Source organism: Nothobranchius furzeri, chromosome 2 (assembly GCF_043380555.1).
Source record: "Nothobranchius furzeri strain GRZ-AD chromosome 2, NfurGRZ-RIMD1, whole genome shotgun sequence".
Lineage (NCBI taxonomy): Eukaryota > Metazoa > Chordata > Actinopteri > Cyprinodontiformes > Nothobranchiidae > Nothobranchius > Nothobranchius furzeri.
Window position 1 is genome coordinate 52117800 of NC_091742.1, and position 27744 is coordinate 52145543.

At 46.7% G+C, this 27744-nt stretch overlaps 1 protein-coding gene across 1 annotated transcript; it reads left to right on the forward strand.

Moving 5' to 3' along the window:
* Positions 1–2544: 2544 nt before the first annotated feature.
* On the forward strand, positions 2545–21449 carry LOC107374237 (mucin-2; the record flags this gene model as incomplete). The annotated part of the gene is made up of 9 exons (XM_070542085.1): positions 2545–2604; positions 8014–12132; positions 13990–16884; positions 16995–17059; positions 17210–17397; positions 18424–18806; positions 20914–20975; positions 21055–21203; positions 21311–21449. Coding segments are annotated over 9 exons (8004 nt in total), but the record flags the coding sequence as incomplete, so codon positions are not given.
* Between the last annotated feature and the right edge of the window lie 6295 nt (positions 21450–27744).

The window sequence follows — 27744 nt, forward strand, 5'->3', positions numbered from 1 at the left end:
GTCCCAGCTACATCCACAGCTGCACCAACAACAACCACAGCTGCACCAACAACAACCACAGCTGCTCCAACAACAACCACAGCTGCTCCAACAACAACCACAGCTGCACCAACAAAAACCACAGCTGCTTCAACAACAACCACAGCTGCACCAACAACAACCACAACTGCACCAACAAACACAGCTGCTTCAACTACAACCACAGCTGCCGCAGCTACAACCACAGCTGCACCAACATCAACAACAGCTGCACCAACAACAACCACAGCTGCACCAACAACAACCACAGCTGCACCAACAACAACCACAGCTGCCCCAACAACAACCACAGCTGCGCCAACAACCACAGCCGCTCCAACATCAACCACAGCTGCTTCAACAACAACCACAGCTGCACCAACAGCAACCACAGCTATACTAACAACAACAACAACCATAGCTGCACCAACAACAACCACAGCTGCAGCAACATCAACCACAGCTGCACATACAACAACCACAGATGCCCCAACAACAACCACGGCTGCACAAACAACAACCACAGCTGCTCCAACAACAACCACAGCTGCACCAACAACAACCACAGCTGCCCCAGCTACAACCACAGCTGCTCCAACATCAACCACAACTGCACCAACAACCACAGCTGCTTCAACTACAACCACAGCTGCACGAACAACAACCACATCTGCACCATCAACAACCACAGCTGCACCAACAACAACCACAGCTGCTCCAAAAACAACGACAGCTGCTCCATCAACAACCACAGCTGCACCAACAACAACCACAGCTATACCAACAACAACAACAAACATAGCTGCACCAACAACAACCACAGCTGCACCAACATCAACCACAGCTGCACCAACAACAACCACAGCTGCCCCAACAACAACCACGGCTGCACCAACAACAACCACAGCTGCTCCAACAACAACCACAGCTGCACCAACAACAACCACAGCTGCCCCAGCTACAACCACAGCTGCTCCAACATCAACCACATCTGCACCAACAACCACAGCTGCTTCAACTACAACCACAGCTGCCCCAGCTACAACCACAGCTGCAACAACAACAACCACAGCTGCACCAACAACAACCACAGCTGCTCCAACAACAACCACAGCTCCACCAACAAAAACCACAGCTGCTTCAACAATAACCACAGCTGCACCAACAACAACCACAGCTGCACCAAACACAACCACAACTGCACCAACAACCACAGCTGCTTCAACTACAACCACAGCTGCCCCCGCTACAACCACAGCTGCACCAACCACAACCACAGCTGCACCAAGAACAACCACAGCTGCCCCAGCTACAACCACAGCTGCTCCAACATCAACCACAACTGCACCAACAACCACAGCTGCTTCAACTACAACCACAGCTGCCCCAGCTACAAGCACAGCTGCACCAACAACAACCACAGCTGCACCAACAACAACCACAGCTGCTCCAACAACAACCACAGCTGCTCCAACAACAACCACAGCTGCACCAACAAAAACCACAGCTGCACCAACAACAACCACAGCTGCACCAACAATCACAGCTGCTTCAACTACAACCACAGCTGCCCCAGCTACAACCACAGCTGCACCAACAACAACCACAGCTGCACCAACAACAACCACAGCTGCTCCAACAACAACCACAGCTGCACCAACAACAACCACAGCTGCACCAACATCAACCACAGCTGCACCAACAACAACCACAGCTGCACCAACAACAACCACAGCTGCTCCAACAACAACCACAGCTGCACCAACAACAACCACAGCTGCCCCAACAACAACCACAGCTGCACCAACAACAACCACAGCTCTCCCAACAACAACCACAGCTGTGCCAACAACCACAGCCGCTCCAACATCAACCACAGCTGCTTCAACAACAACCACAGCTGCACCAACAACTACAGCTGCTTCAACTACAACCACAGCTGCACCAACAACAACCACAGCTGCACCAACAACCACAGCTGCTTCAACTACAACCAAAGCTGCCCCAGCTACAACCACAGCCGCACCAACAACAACCACAGCTGCCCCAAATACAACCACAGCTGCTCCAACATCAACCACAACTGCACCAACAACCACAGCTGCTTCAACTACAACCACAGCTGCATCAACAACAACCACAGCTGCACCAACAACAACCACAGCTGCACCAACAACAACCACAGCTGTTCCAACAACAACCACAGCTGCTCCAAAAACAACCACAGCTGCACCAACAACAACCACAGCTGCACCAACAGCAACCACAGCTATACTAACAACAACAACAACCATAGCTGCACCAACAACAACCACAGCTGCAGCAACATCAACCACAGCTGCACATACAACAACCACAGCTGCCCCAACAACAACCACGGCTGCACCAACAACAACCACAGCTGCTCCAACAACAACCACAGCTGCACCAACAACCACAGCTGCTTCAACTACAACCACAGCTGCACCAACAACAACCACAGCTGCACCAACAACCACAGCTGCTTCAACTACAACCAAAGCTGCCCCAGCTACAACCACAGCCGCACCAACAACAACCACAGCTGCCCCAAATACAACCACAGCTGCTCCAACATCAACCACAACTGCACCAACAACCACAGCTGCTTCAACTACAACCACAGCTGCCCCAGCTACAACCACAGCTGCACCAACAACAACCACAGCTGCACCAACAACAACCACAGCTGCTCCAACAACAACCACAGCTGCTCCAACAACAACCACAGCTGCACCAACAAAAACCACAGCTACTTCAACAACCACCACAGCTGCACCAACAACAACCACAGCTACACCAACAACAACCACAACTGCACCAACAAACACAGCTGCTTCAACTACAACCACAGCTGCCCCAGCTACAACCACAGCTGCACCAACATCAACCACAGCTGCACCAACAACAACCACAGCTGCACCAAAAACAACCACAGCTGCTCCAACAACAACCACAGCTGCACCAACAACAACCACAGCTGCCCCAACAACAACCACAGCTGCACCAACAACAACCACAGCTGCACCAACAACAACCACAGCTGCCCCAACAACAACCACAGCTGCGCCAGCAACCACAGCCGCTCAAACATCAACCACAGCTGCTTCAACAACAACCACAGCTGCCCCAGCTACAACCACAGCTACTCCAACATCAACCACAACTGCACCAACAACCACAGCTGCTTTAACTACAACCACAGCTGCCCCAGCTACAACCACAGCTGCACCAACAACAACCACAGCTGCACCAACAACAACCACAGCTGCTCCAACAACAACCACAGCTGCTCCAACAACAACCACAGCTGCACCAACAAAAACCACAGCTGCACCAACAACAACCACAGCTGCACCAACAACCACCACAGCTGCACCAACAACCACAGCTGCTTCAACTACAACCACAGCTGCACCAACAACAACCACAGCTGCACCAACAACCACAGCTGCTTCAACTACAACCAAAGCTGCCCCAGCTACAACCACAGCCGCACCAACAACAACCACAGCTGCCCCAGCTACAACCACAGCTGCTCCAACATCAACCACAACTGCACCAACAACCACAGCCGCTCCAACATCAACCACAGCTGCTTCAACAACAACCACAGCTGCACCAACAACCACAGCTGCTTCAACTACAACCACAGCTGCACCAACAACAACCACAGCTGCACCAACAACCACAGCTGCTTCAACTACAACCAAAGCTGCCCCAGCTACAACCACAGCCGCACCAACAACAACCACAGCTGCCCCAGCTACAACCACAGCTGCTCCAACATCAACCACAACTGCACCAACAACCACAGCTGCTTCAACTACAACCACAGCTGCACCAACAACAACCACAGCTGCACCAACAGCAACCACAGCTATACTAACAACAACAACAACCATAGCTGCACCAACAACCACCACAGCTGCACCAACATCAACCACAGCTGCACCAACAACAACCACAGCTGCCCCAACAACAACCACGGCTGCACCAACAACAACCACAGCTGCTCCAACAACAACCACAGCTGCACCAACAACAACCACAGCTGCCCCAGCTACAACCACAGCTGCTCCAACATCAACCACAGCTGCACCAACAACCACAGCTGCTTCAACTACAACCACAGCTGCCCCAGCTACAACCACAGCTGCACCAACAACAACCAAAGCTGCACCAACAACAACCACAGCTGCTCCAACAACAACCACAGCTGCTCCAACAACAACCACAGCTGCACCAACAAAAACCACAGCTGCTTCAACAACAACCACAGCTGCACCAACAACAACCACAGCTGCACCAACAACAACCACAACTGCACCAACAAACACAGCTGCTTCAACTACAACCACAGCTGCCCCAGCTACAACCACAGCTGCACCAACATCAACCACAGCTGCACCAACAACAACCACAGCTGCACCAACAACAACCACAGCTGCTCCAACAACAACCACAGCTGCACCAACAACAACCACAGCTGCCCCAACAACAACCACAGCTGCACCAACAACAACCACAGCTGCCCCAACAACAACCACAGCTGCGCCAGCAACCACAGCCGCTCCAACATCAACCACAGCTGCTTCAACAACAACCACAGCTGCACCAACAACAACCACAGCTGCACCAACAACCACAGCTGCACCAACAACCACAGCTGCTTCAACTACAACCAAAGCTGCCCCAGCTACAACCACAGCTGCACCAACAACAACCACAGCTGCCCCAGCTACAACCACAGCTGCTCCAACATCAACCACAACTGCACCAACAACCACAGCTGCTTCAACTACAACCACAGCTGCACCAACAACAACCACAGCTGCACCAACAACAACCACAGCTGCACCAACAACAAACACAGCTGCTCCAACAACAACCACAGCTGCTCCAACAACAACCACAGCTGCACCAACAACAACCACAGCTGCACCAACAACAACCACAGCTATACCAACAACAACAACCATAGCTGCACCAACAACAACCACAGCTGCACCAACATCAACCACAGCTGCACCAACAACAACCACAGCTGCCCCAACAACAACCACGGCTGCACCAACAACAACCACAGCTGCACCAACAACAACCAAAGCTGCCCCAGCTACAACCACAGCTGCTCCAACATCAACCACAACTGCACCAACAACCACAGCTGCTTCAACTACAACCACAGCTGCCCCAGCTACAACCACAGCTGCACCAACAACAACCACAGCTGCACCAACAACAACCACAGCTGCTCCAACCACAACCACAGCTGCTCCAACAACAACCACAGCTGCACCAACAAAAACCACAGCTGCTTCAACAACAACCACAGCTGCACCAACAACAGCCACAGCTGCACCAACAGCAACCACAACTGCACCAACAACCACAGCTGCTTCAACTACAACCAAAGCTGCCCCAGCTACAACCACAGCCGCACCAACAACAACCACAGCTGCCCCAGCTACAACCACAGCTGCTCCAACATCAACCACAACTGCACCAACAACCACAGCCGCTCCAACATCAACCACAGCTGCTTCAACAACAACCACAGCTGCACCAACAACCACAGCTGCTTCAACTACAACCACAGCTGCACCAACAACAACCACAGCTGCACCAACAACCACAGCTGCTTCAACTACAACCAAAGCTGCCCCAGCTACAACCACAGCCGCACCAACAACAACCACAGCTGCCCCAGCTACAACCACAGCTGCTCCAACATCAACCACAACTGCACCAACAACCACAGCTGCTTCAACTACAACCACAGCTGCACCAACAACAACCACAGCTGCACCAACAGCAACCACAGCTATACTAACAACAACAACAACCATAGCTGCACCAACAACCACCACAGCTGCACCAACATCAACCACAGCTGCACCAACAACAACCACAGCTGCCCCAACAACAACCACGGCTGCACCAACAACAACCACAGCTGCTCCAACAACAACCACAGCTGCACCAACAACAACCACAGCTGCCCCAGCTACAACCACAGCTGCTCCAACATCAACCACAACTGCACCAACAACCACAGCTGCTTCAACTACAACCACAGCTGCCCCAGCTACAACCACAGCTGCACCAACAACAACCAAAGCTGCACCAACAACAACCACAGCTGCTCCAACAACAACCACAGCTGCTCCAACAACAACCACAGCTGCACCAACAAAAACCACAGCTGCTTCAACAACAACCACAGCTGCACCAACAACAACCACAGCTGCACCAACAACAACCACAACTGCACCAACAAACACAGCTGCTTCAACTACAACCACAGCTGCCCCAGCTACAACCACAGCTGCACCAACATCAACCACAGCTGCACCAACAACAACCACAGCTGCACCAACAACAACCACAGCTGCTCCAACAACAACCACAGCTGCACCAACAACAACCACAGCTGCCCCAACAACAACCACAGCTGCACCAACAACAACCACAGCTGCCCCAACAACAACCACAGCTGCGCCAGCAACCACAGCCGCTCCAACATCAACCACAGCTGCTTCAACAACAACCACAGCTGCACCAACAACAACCACAGCTGCACCAACAACCACAGCTGCACCAACAACCACAGCTGCTTCAACTACAACCAAAGCTGCCCCAGCTACAACCACAGCTGCACCAACAACAACCACAGCTGCCCCAGCTACAACCACAGCTGCTCCAACATCAACCACAACTGCACCAACAACCACAGCTGCTTCAACTACAACCACAGCTGCACCAACAACAACCACAGCTGCACCAACAACAACCACAGCTGCACCAACAACAAACACAGCTGCTCCAACAACAACCACAGCTGCTCCAACAACAACCACAGCTGCACCAACAACAACCACAGCTGCACCAACAACAACCACAGCTATACCAACAACAACAACCATAGCTGCACCAACAACAACCACAGCTGCACCAACATCAACCACAGCTGCACCAACAACAACCACAGCTGCCCCAACAACAACCACGGCTGCACCAACAACAACCACAGCTGCACCAACAACAACCAAAGCTGCCCCAGCTACAACCACAGCTGCTCCAACATCAACCACAACTGCACCAACAACCACAGCTGCTTCAACTACAACCACAGCTGCCCCAGCTACAACCACAGCTGCACCAACAACAACCACAGCTGCACCAACAACAACCACAGCTGCTCCAACCACAACCACAGCTGCTCCAACAACAACCACAGCTGCACCAACAAAAACCACAGCTGCTTCAACAACAACCACAGCTGCACCAACAACAGCCACAGCTGCACCAACAGCAACCACAACTGCACCAACAACCACAGCTGCTTCAACTACAACCACAGCTGCCCCAGCTACAACCACAGCTGCACCAACAACAACCACAGCTGCACCAACCACAACCACAGCTGCACCAACCACAACCACAGCTGCACCAACAACAACCACAGCTGCTCCAACAACAACCACAGCTGTACCAACAACAACCACAGCTGCACCAACAAAAACCACAGCTGTACCAACAACAACAAAGATAGCTGCACCAACAACAACCACAGCTGCACCAACATCAACCACAGCTGCACCAACAACAACCACAGCTGCACCAACAACAACCACAGCTGCACCAACAACAACCACAGCTGCACCAACAACAACCACAGCTGCCCCAACAACAACCACAGCTGCGCCAACAACCACAGCCGCTCCAACATCAACCACAGCTGCTTCAACAACAACCACAGCTGCACCAACAACAACCACAGCTGCACCAACAACCACAGCTGCTTCAACTACAACCACAGCTGCCCCAGCTACAACCACAGCCGCACCAACAACAACCACAGCTGCCCCAGCTACAACCACAGCTGCTCCAACATCAACCACAACTGCATCAACAACCACAGCTGCTTCAACTACAACCACAGCTGCCCCAGCTACAACCACAGCTGCACAAACAACAACCACAGCTGCACCAACAACAACCACAGCTGCTCCAACAACAACCACAGCTGCTCCAACAACAACCACAGCTGCACCAACAACAACCACAGCTGCTTCAACAACAACCACAGCTGCACCAACAACAACCACAGCTGCACCAACAACAACCACAGCTGCTCCAACAACAACCTCAGCTGCTCCAACAACAACCACAGCTGCTCCAACAACAACCACAGCTGCACCAACAACAACCACAGCTGCACCAACAACAACCACAGCTATACCAACAACAACAACAACAACAACCATAGCTGCACCAACAACAACCACAGCTGCACCAACATCAACCACAGCTGCACCAACAACAACCACAGCTGCACCAACAACAACCACAGCTGCTCCAACAACAACCACAGCTGCACCAACAACAACCAAAATTGCACCAACAACAACCACAACTGCCCCAACAACAACCACAGCTGCCCCAACAACAACCACAGCTGCACCAACTACAACCACAGCTGCACCAACAACAACCACAGCTGCCCCAACAACAACCACAGCTGCTCCAACAACAACCACAGCTGCTTCAACAACAACCACAGCTGCCCCAGCTACAACCACAGCTGTACCAACAACAACAACCATAGCTGCACCAACAACAACCACAGCTGCACCAACATCAACAACAGCTGCACCAACAACAACCACAGCTGCACCAACAACAACCACAGCTGCTCCAACATCAACCACAACTGCACCAACAACCACAGCTGCTTCAACTACAACCACAACTGCCCCAGCTACAACCACAGCTGCACCAACAACAACCACAGCTGCCCCAGCTACAACCACAGCTGCTTCAACAACAACCACAGCTGCACCAACAACAACCACAGCTGCACCAACAACAACCACAGCTGCACCAACAAAAACCACAGCTGCACCAACAACAACCACAGCTGCAACAACAACAACCACAGCTGCTCCAACAACAACCACAGCTGCACCAACAACAACCAAAATTGCACCAACAACAACCACAGCTGCACCAACAACAACCACAGCTGCACCAACAACAACAACAACCATAGCTGCACCAACATCAACCACAGCTGCACCAACATCAACCACAGCTGCACCAACAACAACCACAGCTGCACCAACAACAACAACAACCATAGCTGCACCAACATCAACCACAGCTGCACCAACATCAACCACAGCTGCACCAACAACAACCACAGCTGCTCCAACAACAACCACAGCTGCACCAACAACAACCAAAATTGCACCAACAACAACCACAACTGCCCCAACAACAACCACAGCTGCCCCAACAACAACCACAGCTGCACCAACTACAACCACAGCTGCACCAAGAACAACCACAGCTGCCCCAACAACAACCACGGCTGCACCAACAACAACCACAGCTGCACCAACATCAACCACAGCTGCACCAACAACAACCACAGCTGCACCAACAACAACCACAGCTGCTCCAACATCAACCACAGCTGCACCAACAACAACCACAGCTGTACCAACAACAACAACCATAGCTGCACCAACAACAACCACAGCTGCACCAACATCAACAACAGCTGCACCAACAACAACCACAGCTGCACCAACAACAACCACAGCTGCTCCAACATCAACCACAACTGCACCAACAACCACAGCTGCACCAACAACAACCACAGCTGCTCCAACATCAACCACAACTGCACCAACAACCACAGCTGCTTCAACTACAACCACAACTGCCCCAGCTACAACCACAGCTGCACCAACAACAACCACAGCTGCCCCAGCTACAACCACAGCTGCTTCAACAACAACCACAGCTGCACCAACAACAACCACAGCTGCACCAACAACAACCACAGCTGCACCAACAAAAACCACAGCTGCACCAACAACAACCACAGCTGCAACAACAACAACCACAGCTGCTCCAACAACAACCACAGCTGCTTCAACTACAACCACAACTGCCCCAGCTACAACCACAGCTGCACCAACAACAACCACAGCTGCCCCAGCTACAACCACAGCTGCTTCAACAACAACCACAGCTGCACCAACAACAACCACAGCTGCACCAACAACAACCACAGCTGCACCAACAAAAACCACAGCTGCACCAACAACAACCACAGCTGCAACAACAACAACCACAGCTGCTCCAACAACAACCACAGCTGCTCCAACAACAACCACAGCTGCACCAACAACAACCACAGCTGCACCAACAACAACAACAACCATAGCTGCACCAACATCAACCACAGCTGCACCAACATCAACCACAGCTGCACCAACAACAACCACAGCTGCTCCAACAACAACCACAGCTGCACCAACAACAACCAAAATTGCACCAACAACAACCACAACTGCCCCAACAACAACCACAGCTGCCCCAACAACAACCACAGCTGCACCAACTACAACCACAGCTGCACCAACAACAACCACAGCTGCTCCAAAAACAACCACAGCTGCACCAACAACAACCACAGCTGCTCCAACAACAACCACAGCTGCTCCAACAACAACCACAGCTGCACCAACAACAACCACAGCTGCTTCAACAACAACCACAGCTGCACCAACAACAACCACAGCTGCTCCAACAACAACCACATTTACACAAACAACAACCACAGCTGCCCCAACAACAACCACAGCTGCACCAACAACAACCACAACTGCACCAACAACAACCACAGCTGCCCCAACAACAACCACAGCTGCGCCAACAACCACAGCCGCTCCAACATCAACCACAGCTGCGCCAACAACAACCACAGCTGCACCAACAACAACCACAGCTGCACCAACAACAACAACAGCTGCCCCAACAACAACCACAGCTGCTTCAACAACAACCACAGCTGCACCAACAACAACCACAGCTGCACCAACAACAACCACAGCTGCACCAACAACAACCACAGCTGCTTTAACAACAACCACAGCAGCACCAACAACAACCACAGCTGCACCAACAACAACCACAGCTGCTCCAACATCAACCACAACTGCACCAACAACCACAGCTGCACCAACAACAACCACAGCTGCTCCAACAACAACCACAGCTGCTCCAACAACAACCACAGCTGCTCCAACAACAACCACAGCTGCACCAACAACAACTACAGCTGCCATAACAACAACCACAGCTGCTTCAACAACAACCACAGCTGCTTCAACAACAACCACAGCTGCCATGACAACAACCACAGCTGCTTCAACAACCACAGCTGCACCAACAACAACCACAGCTGCTTCAACAACAACCACAGCTGCCCCAGCTACAACCACAGCTGCTCCAACATCAACCACAACTGCACCAACAACCACAGCTGCTTCAACTACAACCACAGCTGCCCCAGCTACAACCACAGCTGCTCCAAGAACAACCACAGCTGCACCAACAACAACCACAGCTGCTCCAACAACAACCACAGCTGCTCCAACAACAACCACAGCTGCACCAACAACAACCACAGCTGCTTCAACAACAACCACAGCTGCACCAACAACAACCACAGCTGCACCAACAACCACAGCTGCCAAGGCTACAACCACAGCTGCTCCAACATCAACCACAACTGCACCAACAACCACAGCTGCGTTAACTACAACCACAGCTGCCCCAGCTACAACCACAGCTGCACCAACAACAACCACAGCTGCACCAACAACAACCACAGCTGCACCAACAAAAACCACAGCTGCACCAACAACAACCACAGCTGCAACAACAACAACCACAGCTGCTCCAACAACAACCACAGCTGCTCCAACAACAACCACAGCTGCACCAACAACAACCACAGCTGCACCAACAACAACAACAACCATAGCTGCACCAACATCAACCACAGCTGCACCAACATCAACCACAGCTGCACCAACAACAACCACAGCTGCTCCAACAACAACCACAGCTGCACCAACAACAACCAAAATTGCACCAACAACAACCACAACTGCCCCAACAACAACCACAGCTGCCCCAACAACAACCACAGCTGCACCAACTACAACCACAGCTGCACCAACAACAACCACAGCTGCTCCAAAAACAACCACAGCTGCACCAACAACAACCACAGCTGCTCCAACAACAACCACAGCTGCTCCAACAACAACCACAGCTGCACCAACAACAACCACAGCTGCTTCAACAACAACCACAGCTGCACCAACAACAACCACAGCTGCTCCAACAACAACCACATTTACACAAACAACAACCACAGCTGCCCCAACAACAACCACAGCTGCACCAACAACAACCACAACTGCACCAACAACAACCACAGCTGCCCCAACAACAACCACAGCTGCGCCAACAACCACAGCCGCTCCAACATCAACCACAGCTGCGCCAACAACAACCACAGCTGCACCAACAACAACCACAGCTGCACCAACAACAACAACAGCTGCCCCAACAACAACCACAGCTGCTTCAACAACAACCACAGCTGCACCAACAACAACCACAGCTGCACCAACAACAACCACAGCTGCACCAACAACAACCACAGCTGCTTTAACAACAACCACAGCAGCACCAACAACAACCACAGCTGCACCAACAACAACCACAGCTGCTCCAACATCAACCACAACTGCACCAACAACCACAGCTGCACCAACAACAACCACAGCTGCTCCAACAACAACCACAGCTGCTCCAACAACAACCACAGCTGCTCCAACAACAACCACAGCTGCACCAACAACAACTACAGCTGCCATAACAACAACCACAGCTGCTTCAACAACAACCACAGCTGCTTCAACAACAACCACAGCTGCCATGACAACAACCACAGCTGCTTCAACAACCACAGCTGCACCAACAACAACCACAGCTGCTTCAACAACAACCACAGCTGCCCCAGCTACAACCACAGCTGCTCCAACATCAACCACAACTGCACCAACAACCACAGCTGCTTCAACTACAACCACAGCTGCCCCAGCTACAACCACAGCTGCTCCAAGAACAACCACAGCTGCACCAACAACAACCACAGCTGCTCCAACAACAACCACAGCTGCTCCAACAACAACCACAGCTGCACCAACAACAACCACAGCTGCTTCAACAACAACCACAGCTGCACCAACAACAACCACAGCTGCACCAACAACCACAGCTGCCAAGGCTACAACCACAGCTGCTCCAACATCAACCACAACTGCACCAACAACCACAGCTGCGTTAACTACAACCACAGCTGCCCCAGCTACAACCACAGCTGCACCAACAACAACCACAGCTGCACCAACAACAACCACAGCTGCTCCAACAACAACCACAGCTGCTCCAACAACAACCACAGCTGCACCAACAACAACCACTGCTGCACCAACAACAACCACAGCTGTACCAACAACAACAACCATAGCTGCACCAACAACAACCACAGCTGAACCCACATCAACCACAGCGGCAGCAACAACAAACACAGCTGCACCAACAACAACCACAGCTGCTCCAACAACAACCACAGCTGAACCAACAAAAACCACAGCTGCACCAAAAACAACCACAGCTGCCCCAACAACAACCACAGCTGCCCCAACAGCAACTACAGATGCACCAACCACTACTGCACCAACAACAACCACAGCTGCCCCAACAACAACCACAGCTGCACCAACAACAACCACAACTGCACCAACAACAACCACAGCTGCTCCAACAACAACCACAGCTGCACCAACAACAACCACAGCTGCACCAACAACAACCACAGCTGCACCAACAACAACCACAGCTGCTCCAACAACAACCACAGTTGCTCCAACAACAACCACAGTTGCTCCAACAACAACAACCACAGCTGCACCAACAACAACCACAGCTGCACCAACAACAACCACAGCTGCACCAACAACAACCACAGCTGCTCCAACAACAACCACAGCTGCTCCAACAACAACCACAGCTGCACCAACAACAACCACAGCTGCTTCAACAACAACCACAGCTGCACCAACAACAACCACAGCTGCTTCAACAACAACCACAGCTGCCCCAACTACAACCACAGCCTCTCGAACATCAACCACAACTGCACCAACAACCACAGCTGCTTCAACTACAACCACAGCTGCCCCAGCTACAACCACAGCTGCACCAACAACAACCACAGCTGCACCAACAACACCCACAGCTGCTCCAACAACAACCATAGCTGCATCAACCACAACCACAGCTGCACCAACAACAACCACAGCTGCACCAACAACAACCACAGCTGCTCCAACATCAACCACAGCTGCACCAACAATAACCACAGCTGCACCAACAACAACCACAGCTGCTCCAACAACAACCACAGCTGCACCAACAACAACCACAGCTGCCCCAACAACAACCACAGCTGCACCAACAACAACCACAGCTGCATCAACAACAACCACAGCTGCCCCAACAACAACCACAGCTGCGCCAACAACCACAGCCGCTCCAACATCAACCACAGCTGCTTCATCAACAACCACAGCTGCACCAACAACAACCACAGCTGCACCAACAACAACAACCATAGCTGCACCAACAACAACAACAGCTGCACCAACATCGACCACAGCTGCACCAACAACAACCACAGCTGCATCAACAACAACAACAGCTTTCCCAACAACAACTACAGCTGCCCCAACAACAACCACAGCTGCTTCAACAACAACCACAGCTGCACCAATAACAACCATACCTGCATTAACAACTACCACAGCAGCACCAACAACAACCACAGCTGCACCAACAACAACCACAGCTGCTCCAACATCAACCACAACTGCACCAACAACCACAGCTGCTTCAACTACAACCACGGCTGCCCCAGCTACAACCACAGCTGCACCAACAACAACCACAGCTGCACCAACATTAACCACAGCTGCTCCAACAACAACCACAGCTGATACAACAACGACCACAGCTGCACCAACAACAACCACAGTTGCTTCAACAACAACCACAGCTGCACCAACAACAACCACAGCTGCCATAACAACAACCACTAAAGCACAGACAACAACCACAGCTGCACCAACAACAACCACAGCTGCACCAACATCAACCACAACTGCACCAACAACCACAGCTGATTCAACTACAACCACAGCCGCCCCAGCTACAACCACAGCTGCACCAACAACAACCACAGCTGCACCAACATTAACCACAGCTGCTCCAACAACAACCACAGCTGATACAACAACGACCACAGCTGCACCAACAACAACCACAGTTGCTTCAACAACAACCACAGCTGCACCAACAACAACCACAGCTGCCATAACAGCAACCACTAAAGCCCAGACAACAACCATAGCAGCACCAACAACAACCACAGCTTCGCCAACAACAAAAACAGCTGCCATAACAACAACCACTAAAGTGCCAACGACAACCACAGCTGCTCCAAACACCACAGCTACCCCAACAACATCAGCCACATTAGTTGCCCCAACTACAACCACATCTGTTCCATCAACAATCACTGCTTTCGCAATAATCACAGCAGCTCAAAAAATAACCACAGCCTCTCCTAAATCAACCACAGCTGCCCCAACAACTACAGCAGCTACAACAACAACCACAGCTGCTCCAACATCCACTTTAATAGCTCCAGCATTGACCACAGCAACTACAAACTCAACCACAAGTGCTCCATCTGCAACAACAGCAGCCCAAACAGTAACCTTGAAGATTACAACAACAAGTACAGACTTTGCTGCACCAACAACAGTAACCACAAGATTCTCAGAAACAGAAAAAATAACTACAGCAGCCCCAACAACAATAACATCTCCGCCAGCAACAACCACTGCTAATCCAACCACTGCAACAGCATCACAAACAACCACAGCAGCTTCAACTACATCAACACAACCTACTACAACATATACAGCAGCCCCAACACATACAGTTGCTCAAACAACAGCCACAGCCTCTCCATCAACCATTACATCAAGCACATTATTTCCAACAACAGCAAATATTACCACGACAGCTGTTCCAAAAACAACCACGTCTAATCCAACCACGAAAACATCATCCTCAACCAACACGGCTGCTTCATTAACAACCACATCTCCAACAGCCACAACAATAAACACAGCAGCTACAACAACACCTTCAAAAGTCCTAACCTTAACTACAGAAGTCCAAGCATTCACCACAGGAACTACAACAACAACCACCACAGGAACCTCAGAGACAGAAACAGCAAAAGCAACTACAGTAGCCCCAATAGGGACTATAGCAGTTTCTGTTCCCACAATAATCAATACTCCTAGTACAACCACAGCACCCTTAGCAGCCCTAAATGTCCCAACTAGCACTGCTTCACCAACAACTGCTGCAGTTTCAGCAATATTAACAGGCCTGACAACTGCCCAAACAGTCAAAACAACAACCACAGCTTCCCCAGAAGCAATCGTTGCAGTTCTAACTATGACAACTGCAGCTCAAAGAGCAACCACAGGAACCACTACAGCAGCTCCGTCAACAACTGCAATTTCTCTAACAAAAGCTACTGCACCCCCATCAACAATTACATCTAATACGACCTCCAAAATTGTTCCATCAGTTTCGATAACCATACCTACCACCAACACTGCAGCCCACACACAAATTTCAGTATCTACTACAATTACTACAGTTACTTCAGAAACTACCCCACCTACTGTGACAACTAAGACCTCTACAACACAAGCCCCTGCTTTGGTCTTCATTGCTTCAGCCACTATGGTAGAACCATATGTTCCAGAGTTAAGCGATAAGAACAGCGTGCAGTTTCATGCTCTTGAAATAAAAGTGATACTAACTGTAAGTAGGTTTGTCAAATGTTTATTGATTTCAAAGAAAATATTCATTAGAAAACATTCTACTTTTTATGTTTCATTTTATCTTACAATCCTGCCATTTTTGTTCCACAGTTTACAGCCATCTACAAGTCTAAATATGGGCATCTCTTCATCAGTTGCTATATCATTGATTTTAAGTAAGAATTTTAACATCAGCCTTAATCTTTTTTTTCACATAGTATAACATAATATAACAAGTATACTTTATACCAAAACAGTTTGTTTGTTTGTTTTGCCCTAAGCTCTGCATGTTGCTTTTTGCATTACTATTTGTTGGTGTGTTGCAGACCAGCTCAACAAATCACAATACGAATGAATGGTACTGAAGTGGATGTTGGCCTGGTGTTTAACAACACAGTACAAACTGAGCTAGTCCCAGCAGCTAAAGATGTTGAACAAACCTTACTGGAAGCTGCAACTAATACCAACCTCACCTTCAATGTCACCTTTCAACCTTCCACAATCCAAGTAATAGGTATGTAATAATACTTGTTAAAACACTAACACATGACCTTTATTAATTTGTTTGCTTTTTATTGAAATTTGCTTTTGCACCTGTCTTTTGTTTTGTTGATGTAAAATTAATATTTTTAATGTCCATATGCAATTAAAATCAAAGCAAAAATAAACTTGTTACCAATATTGACTTTGTCTTTAGTCACGAGATATTCCCTTTTCGATAAATGCCTTGTTTGCTTGAATGACTAATGACATCCACTGCCTTCCTTTTGATAGTAAGGGAAATTATCTGGATTATTTTGATTATATCAATTATCATTCTACAATTTGTATTAGTTAAACTTTTTGTTTTTTATGATAAAATATCCTTAAGTTATCTAATAGGGTTCAAATGAAGGCAACTGGACTTCTTTGGTTTCTTGAAGACATTTTGCTTCTCATCTGAGGAGCTTTGTCAATTCTAACTGGAATATAGGAGAGTGAAGTTTATAAGCTGTAGCTGTCTGTTGTTGCTTAAGGAGCAGAAACTGCTCTGATTCCCCCTCGTCTCCACCCCCTAATGAGTCATCAGCCTCTATTGAGAGAGAGAGAGAGAGAGAGAGAGAGAGAGAGAGAGAGAGAGAGAGAGAGTTGTTGTGTTGATTAGATGCAGAAAGGTGTGACCTAGACTGAAACTGAAACTTTTGACACAGATATCTATGTCAGACCTGAAAATTTTACTTTTTTTTTGGGGGGGGGGGGGGGGGGGGGTTAGATTTCACCTTTCCAGTTCATACAATGCAGCTTAAAATCTCATTCCTAAGCAGTTTCAGTCTAGGTCACACCTTCCTGCATCTAGTCAAAATAAAGGCTCTCATTAAGCAACAATAGACAGCTACAGCTTAAAAACTTGAAACGTCTTTGAGAAACCAGAGAAGTCCAGATGCCTTCATTTGATCCCTTTTGGATTGCCATGACCTGGATGACTGAGAACCTTCACCAGCATAACTCTTAAATTGAACAGATTTTTTAAAAAATCATTTTCACTTATTGTTTTTGGCAGATGCACCTCGCACAACAACTGTCACCCCAACTGCAAAGGATACAACCACCATTGCTACAAATGCAACACTAAATGTGACATCTACCACTGCTACAAATCCAAATGCAAACACTACCGCTACTGCAAACATTGCATCAACTGCATCATCACCTGCTACCATTGTTGGAACAACTATACCAAGAACAATTTCAACTGCTGCTACTACTACCGCCAAGGTTACACCAATAACCACTTCTACAACCAGCACCACAACTACTACAACTGCTGAGCCAACAACAACAAGGCGGCTGACCTTCAGATCTGCTAGGGAAACATTTATCACTGATCTGGGAAATCCATCATCTGCAGCATTTAAAAAGCGAGCTGCACTAGTAAAGGCAAATGTAAGTCTGTTATCTTCTTCTTTGAGCAGCCAATTTTTTACAGTTTATAGCCATGACAAAAACGAAAGTCCTCCCTCTTTCAATTCTAAGATTTTCCATTTCAGGGCCTTCATTTATCAACCATACTTACACACAGATCTGTGCATATTTTTGTGCATAGTATGGATTTTACGCATAGTGTGGTATTTACCATTTTGTACTTGTGTGTAGAAAATTTCCTAAACACACTGCTCAGAAAAAAGGAAACACATAAACATTGCCATTAACTCCACATCAAACACAATTCTATAAAAATAAAACTGTCCAGTTAGAAAGCAACACTAATTGGCAATCAATTTCACCTGCTGTTGTGCAAATAGACAACAGACAACAGGTGGAAATTATTGGCAATTAGCAATACATAACCAATAAAGGAGTGGTTCTGCAGGGTGTGACCACAGACCACTTTTTGGTTCCTATGCTTGGTTGGTAGGCAGGCCTTGTTCCCTTTATGATTTTGAGCATTGTATAAGAACACCACTGACCATGCGTACAAACTGCATCTAGTGGTCGAACGGGGGAACTGCAATACTGAAGGTCTCCATCATCCATGCATGTTCCTCATCAATTACTTTTACCCAATAAGAAAATCAAGTTGTTGGAAAATCAGCTTTATTGCACAACTGGTGTTGGAACTTCTAAATTACACCTTCAACCAAAGAGAATTTAACACTGTACCATGGCTGATCTTGTGTTATCGAAGGATTTGGCGGAGTGTGCACTCCTGTGAGAATGCATCTTCTGTGAGTGCACTGATCTGATCCTTCTTGAGCTTTGCCCTTATTTGGGACCAGTTTTTTCTTTGTGACAGGGACCTCTCCTCTGACCCAATCGTGTTTACAGCTTTTGCTTTTAGCCTGTTGGTTAACCTTGAGCTGAAAAAACTTTAACTTCGGCAACCAGTGCCTTGATCTTGCTGTCGCTGAACACAGGGATTTCCCTCATGAACGTAGGATGTGGTGTGACCAAATATGGTTAGTTGAGGGTGTTTCTGTATGCAGTGGTGGCAGGTCAATATTGTATTTTGGTGGGATGCATTTTTGCAGTCAAGCTAATTTCACGAAGTCAAAAGAGTAAATTCAGTCTTACCTTTGCTGGTTTATGGTCATAATAATCCATGTCATAGTAAAATAAATTCAACTCTATTCATGTTATCCATTGTTTTAACGTCACTTTGAGCTGAGTCATGACTGTTTAGGGCTGTTTTTATCTGCTGGAGAGTGTTTACAAATCTCAGACTCCACATTTCATAATTTCCCAGTCTCTCTAATAAGAGTCCACAAGGTGTAAGCAGTTGTTCCAAACTGAACTAAGAATGGTGAGCTAAAAAATAAAAAAGAAAGAACGGTGAACTGTGGGGAGCTTTCTGTTTCGGGTGAACCATCTGAGCTGAACTGAGACTCTCCTATTCTTTTGTTTTGGAGGGTTGGATCCAGCGTGCATGCTCCCAGTTATAACAAATATCTATGGTAAAGATCACTGCACCCGAAAGGAACAGGGAATATGTCACAAGGCGATTCGGTCGTGGTAAACGTGTGAAATAACATTTTCAAACTATACTTAAATGCCAATTAAACACAGCACTTAGGATGTATAGATCATTTAGTTTAATTAGCATGTTTTTTTAATATATTCTGGGATTCCTATCTTCTTCTTCCTGTGATATTGGTGGGGTGGCACCCTAGCAACCCCTATGAACAACTCGCCATTGTCTGCATGTAAATGACTGCGAATGGACACGAGCACCTGGTTACGCAATTAGCAATCAGTTGTGAAGAAATGTGTATGCAATCACATTTTTCATAAATCAGGATTTTTGCTGTTACACAAACATTCTAAATTTAATTTGTAGGATGGAATATTGGACAGTTTCTACAAACAGTTGATAAAGAAGGCCCTGGATTGCAAATTATTTTAGAATAAAAAATTATTTGATCAAAATAAGCCTGCTTTTAGCAGACAGCTTTAATTAAGAACAGATGTTGAAATCAAACCAATGGAACTGACAGCATATAGACCTATGCAAGTTTCAAGAATGGTAAACATCAGTGTTGATTTGTTTTTGCAGCTTGAACCATACTACCAACAGCCATATCCCACATTCCGCTCACTAACTGTGGTCTCGTTCAGGTAAATGTTTGGTGCTGTGCTCGTTAGATATTTGATCACAAATTTGTTCAAATCTAATGATGTTTGTTTCTGTTTGCAGCAATGGATCAATCATCAACGATGTCGACCTTCTATTTGCCACAAAATTTGTGCCCAATATAACAGAAATTGGAAGACTTTTGATTTATGCAGCACCCAACGTCACTGACTTCAACATTGACCTTAGTTATATTTATGTGGATGGCATACGTAAGTAACTTTACACTTATTACATAAAACTGAATATTTGCACGTTTTTGAATATGCATTTATGAAACCATTGCCAATGTCTCATTTTGGTTTCTCTACATTTGCAGAAATATCAGGAGGGGTCATTCACCAGATCAGCCTCTTGACCGCAGCCTGCATGCTGTTGTTGTCATGGCTACTGTCAAGCTAGCAATAGCATATCTGCCGATTTGATGTTGAAAATCCTAATAAAAATTTTAAAGTTTGCTGGTATGGTTTAATAATTTGTTCAAATGTGAAACTTAGACCTTCTCATGAATGGAAATTTTAATTAATACATCCAAATAAAAAATCAAAGTAGACTTTACATGATGCATTGATTAAAAAAATGAAAGAAAGTGATTTTGTTAGAATATTGTTTTTTGATTTACTGCTTTAAACTAGTCAATGAAGGAAATAGCTTTGTTACTTATGGTATTAGAAAATTGTTTTGTCAAAGCTATGACTGACACTTTCTACAATAAACTTGTTTAAAATCTTAATTGTTAAGTGAAGGTAATCAGGGATTCCCAAAGTGTGGTGCGCACACCCCCGGGGGTGCGTGAGCTGCCGCTAGGGGGTGCGCGAGGTGAAAAGTGTAATGGCTGCGGAGCTCAGAGAAGTCTGTCATATGTCACCATTCGCGTAGCCAGAAACTCATTTGTGGGTGGGCCAAAGAAAAAGTAAGTGGGCACAATAAATGTAATTGAAAACAAGTATATTTTTGCGCGCGCGCGTGTGTGTGTCCTCCGCATGTGCCCTAGCTTCATAATAACAATGCGCCGAGCTTCAGCACTCTGGCCTGCGCACTCCGACATGTTCCCTATTTGATCATTTTTAACGATGTTGGAGAAATCTGAAGGTGGCGAGTCATTCTGGCAGATTGTAATTAACATCCCGTCTCATGCAGGTGTTCTGACATTGTAAACACCGCGGTCAAGTGAGCCGTCATTATTATAAACCTCACACACAGAACATTGTGGATGTAACTAAATAAATCAAGAAATTATTCCCATTCAGGCTATTCAGTGCACTGAAGTTCTGAAGTTCAGAGTGCGTCTGTCAGAGGTCAGACGCGTTCCAGCGGAACCACGGCTCACGGGTGCACAAGTGAGCACATCTGGGCTGGGCAGAAGTTATTTTACAACGTTGGTTTAAATAGCGCCAATAACGAGACGCAGTGACTTGAGCGGCTCATGGAGCTGTGCCGCGCACGCGCACACACACACACACACACACACAGATTCAATAAGCGGGCACGCTGCGCAAACTCCGGCGCGCCGTCAGACTGAAGGCAGAAATGAGCGCTGCCTCCTCTGTGATAACAACTTTTAAGAGGTTTTATAACAATATTTTTCATTCCAGGTCAAATTAAGATATTAGCTTCTATTTTGGGATGACGTATTAAAGTCGGGTCCGCTCCAGCCAGTGACTCCGAACCTGACCACAACTCATGTTACTGCAGCATTTGTTATTCCAGTCCACGTGGCAGCGGATCGCAGATTCAGCCACACCATAAAACAGTTATACGTCGGTCTGAGGCAAAAGTGAACCTCATGGCTTTTCCATATTTTCCCCTATAGATATTTGATTACGCACAAGTAGGTGACCAGTTCAGGTTTACGCAGAGCAGAAGGAAGGAGAGCGCTCTGGCCACAGGTTAAACGTTCCTACTTTAAGAAAACCGTTAAATTGCATTGTTTATGTGCTACCTGGGCACTCTAAATATTTATTTAAAATTAAATCAAAGGAAATTGTAATGGTATTGAATGTTTATTAATTACTATTTAAAAAATGAAAGTGATGGGGGAAAAAGGTCGCTCATATTTTTTTAACCCTGTCTGTTTAGCTTGACGTCTGACCTGATGTGGGGGCTGGGGGGTGCGTCGACATGGTCGGGACATAGAAGGGGGTGCGGGGCTAAATAAGTTTGGGAACCACTGGTTTAAGGTGAACATGAAAAAAAATGTCCTTTTGGGCTGTTTAGTTAATGATTCTATGGAAAAGAAAATAAATGTTATGTTTGAACATTACTGTATTATTTACTTATTTGTTTTTTCCTTTTAAATATTTATGATATAAAACCTTCTATTCAGTATTTCATTGTGTTTTTCTTCTTATTTATACTCATACTCGGCATAATCAGTGCTGCTTTTGACACGGTAGATCACAATGTTCTTGTAGAAAAGCTTGAAAATGTTGTAGGGATCAAAGGAACAGCGCTAGGCTGGTTTAAATCCTACCTGTCTGACAGATTTCATTTTGTAACTGTACATGACAAATCTTCTTCATACTCCAGGGTTACTTGTGGAGTACCACAGGGTTCAGTGCTTGGACCAATTCGTTTTACTATATATATGCTCCCAATCGGTAAAATCATTAGACAGCATGGGATAAACTTCCACTGTTATGCTGACGATACTCAGTTATATTTATCCATTAACCCTGATGAACCTAATCGGTTGGGTAGATTACAGGCTTGTCTTGAGGACATAAAACATTGGATGACTCTAAACTTTTTGCTTTTAAATCAAGACAAGACGGAAGTTCTCATCTTTGGACCAGAAATCCAGAAAAGGAAATTGCTTAGTCAGTCACCTGACCTGAATGGCATTAAATTAGTCTCCGAGAACAAAGTAAGGAACCTTGGTGTTATTTTTGACCAGAACATATCATTCAAATCCCAGGTTAATCAGGTTTGTAGGATTTCCTTTTTCCACTTTCGGAATATTGCTAAGATTAGAAGCATCCTTTCTAGGAGTGATGCTGAAAAACTAGTTCATGCATTTATTACATCAAGACTGGATTACTGTAATTCATTACTCTCAGGAAGTCCACAGAATGTAGTTAAAAGTCTTCAGCTTGTCCAAAATGCTGCAGCTAGAGTTCTGATGAGAATTAAAAAGAGAGATCATATCTCTCCTGTCTTAGCTTCCCTACAATTGGCTACCTGTTAAATTCAGAATAGATCTTAAGAGCCTTCTTCTCACATATAAAGCTCTTAATAATCAAGCTCCATCATACATCAGTGATCTGATTGTTCCATACGTTCCTAACCGAGCACTTCGCTCTCAGACTCCAGGTTTACTGGTGGTTCCCAGAATATCTAAAGTTAGGATGGGAGGCAGATCTTTTAGATATCAGGCTCCTCTTCTGTGGAACCAGCTCCCAGCTTTAGTCCGTGAGGCAGACGCCTTGTCTACTATTAAGAATAGGCTTAAATCATTTTTATTTGACAGGGCTTATGGTTAAAATCTGATGTTAGCCTAGATCTGGACAAGTGGGGGAGTAGAGGGAGGTGGAGTGTACAGTCGGTAAAGACGGCTCTCCCTTGCCCTGCCTCCAACATGCCCCCATCTAAAAAGGCTAGGTTATCCAGAGTTATCTCTGTAGTTATGCTGCTATAGGCTTAGACTGCTGGAGGATACACTGACCACTTTTCACACTCTACTACTTTCTTCTACAATCTGCTCTTTAACTGTATTATTTCCTGCTATTTCAGCTATTAACTTTATTTTTTCTCTAAGTGTTTTTCTCCCCAGAAGAAGCTACAATGATGTTCTGCTGAGCTGTGGTGGCCTCAAGGAGGGGGCCATCGTCTAGCACACTGCTGCTAACCACTTAAACTTTCTCCCTCTCCTGACTTTGTTTCCTTGACTTTGGAAACTTGTTGTTTCCTTGACGTTGGATGTGCTACTACTAGTTTACCCGTTTAACAATAGATTCACTGGGATAAATACAATAAAGTTTACCTCTTGCCAAATAGAATATTTACTAAGCAATCACGGTGTAACCACGGACACATTGCTTGGTGTGTGTGTGTGTGTGTGTGTGTGTGTGTGTGTGTGTGTGTGTGTGTGTGTGTGTGTGTGTGTGTGTGTGCGTGTGCGTGTGCGCTCTGTCTTCTCGATCCCCAGTGAGTCGTGGTGGATGGCTGCTTATACTGAGCCAGAATCCTCTGGAGGTTTCTTCCTGTTAAAAGGGAGTTTTTCTCTCCACTGTCGCTATATGCTTGCTTAGTATGAGGATTGCATGATGCAATTTGCTGGGTTCCTTATATAGGAAACATTTTTTATGATTGGCTTAATGAACTGACCTGAATTGGAATGTTTATTATGTGAAGTGCCTTGAGATGACTCTTGTCATGATTTGGCGCTATATAAATAAAATAAAATTGAATTGAATTGAATCATACGATAAATTATTTTCATGATTTCATCATATGGTAATAATTGCCTTCTGTTATTTAACTCTTGTAACCTAAATGTCTTTATCATGTTATTGTATTCAATAAACAAATCAATATGTATAGTCATTGTGTTATTTGTGAAAACTATTACTTTGAGGCACATTCTTTTAGTCTCAGTATTTTTATTGATGCCATACAGTATTACCAGTTGGTTAGTGTAATGATAATAGAGGGTAAATTGGGTTAAGTAAATTGCTTGAAAAACTATTTATATTATTACCACTACTTGTGACCAATAGCTGTGATACTCTATATATATACCATATTTTATTGGATCGGCTTGGGTCTTGGGTTGGGGTGATGGGGGTGGCGCTTAAATGGTTCCGCTCCTACCTATCAAACCGTACCATCTCTGTACAGATTGGTGACTGTGCATCCTCCAGTCTTCCACTGCCTTGGGGGGTGCCGCAAGGTTCCGTTCTTGGGCCATTGCTGTTTTCAATCTACCTTCTGCCTCTGGGCAATATCCTGAATCAGCATGGCCTGAGCTACCACATCTACCCAGATGACTGTCAGCTATACGTGGAAATGGACGAGAAAAATGCAGGCTCGAAATTGGCTGCATGTATGGATGACGTGAAGGGCTGGCTGGCATCCAACTTCTTAAAACTGAATGAAAAGAAGTCTGAGTTTATTGTTTTTGACCCCCGCAACCACCATGGCTCTCACCCTGTTTGTGACCTTTTAACCCTTAACCCCAAACAGTGTGTGACGAGTCTCGGGGTCAAGCTGGATGCTGGACTCACAATGGCCCCACAGATAAACTCTGTAGTGAGGTCTTGTTTTTATCAGCTTCGCCGCCTTACTCACCTCAGACGAATCCTGAAACGGAGGCATTTGGAGTCAGTCATTCATGCATTCATTACCTCTCGCCTGGACTATGCAAACGCCCTCCTCGTTGGTGTTCCGGACTCTGCCCTGAATCGGCTGCAGGTTGTTCAGAACGCTGCTGCCAGGTTCTTGACGGGTACACACCGACGTAGCCACATTACCCCTGTCCTGAAACATCTTCACTGGCTCCCTGTCATTTTCAGAGTGCAGTTTAAGTTACTGACTTTTGTTTTTAAAGCAATCAATGACCTGGCACCTCCCTACCACTCTGCCCTTCTCACTCCATATGTGCCCACCCGCTCGTTGAGGTCGGCTGACCTTTTGCTGCTGTATACGCCGCGGATGAGACTCAAATCGCGGGGGGATCGAGCATTTGTCCATGCTGCCCAAAAGCTATGGAACTCATTGCCCATTGGAGTTCGGCAGGCTACATCTCTGGTGGTTTTTAAATCTCGTTTAAAGACCCACTTTTACACTTTGGCTTTTAGACAGTGACTCGTTTTAGTGTTTTATTGTGTCATTGTTTTAATGTGCTCTTAGTATTCATCATGTTTTTCTGCTTTTAATTGAGATTTTTATCCTTTGTTTTAGCTCCTTGTAATGGTGTTTTGTTTTAGCCTGTGCAGCACTTTGGGCAGCTCCCATGCTGCATTTTAAATGTGCTATATAAATAAACTATGCTATGCTATGCTATATAAATAGAATATCGCCTGCTTGGTCTTATTGTTTTAGTCAGAATATTTTAAGATTCTTTTATTCATTAAGGGATTGAAAACACTTCGCTTTGATTCAAGAAATGGTCAGGTGTAATGAAGTGTTAATTACAATTAATTAAGGACCATAAGACATAAATAATTCATATCGAGTATGAATTCCATCTTATGGACACTGGGTTATTTAAATCAGAAGATTGGATCTTTTTATTGCAGGGAATTTAGATAACACTTTGTATTAACTGAGAGAAGAGAGAGACCTTCAAACGTTTAAGAAAATTTATTACTAAATAATTTTAAACAATTTAACAAGACTAACTCTCTAATGATGGATGTTCTGTTTGAATGAGGTGTGAGATGGTTGGTGTGTGGTGAATGAGTGTCATTCAGAACCCTCGTATCCAGAGAAACAAAGTCTGAGTGGGAGATGATGTTTTGCTCCTAACTGATCAGAGTTTGAGACTCGTAGTCATAAACGCATGCGACGCCATTTATGTCACATCTACATACCCTCAGTGAGACCTCCGTACAGATCCGGATGCCAGGTCCACGACCCTCCTTGGTACTGAAGCCGATGACACAGCGTCGACAGTACGACAAACCTTTGGATAGTCTCCAGGTAAAAAGCGACAGGTGTTTCACAGGGTCAAAAAGGGACCCTCCTTGGGTCAGCGAGTTCAGCTTTTATTCTGAAAGGTACCGTTGCTTGGTTGGTAACAAAACAACAGAA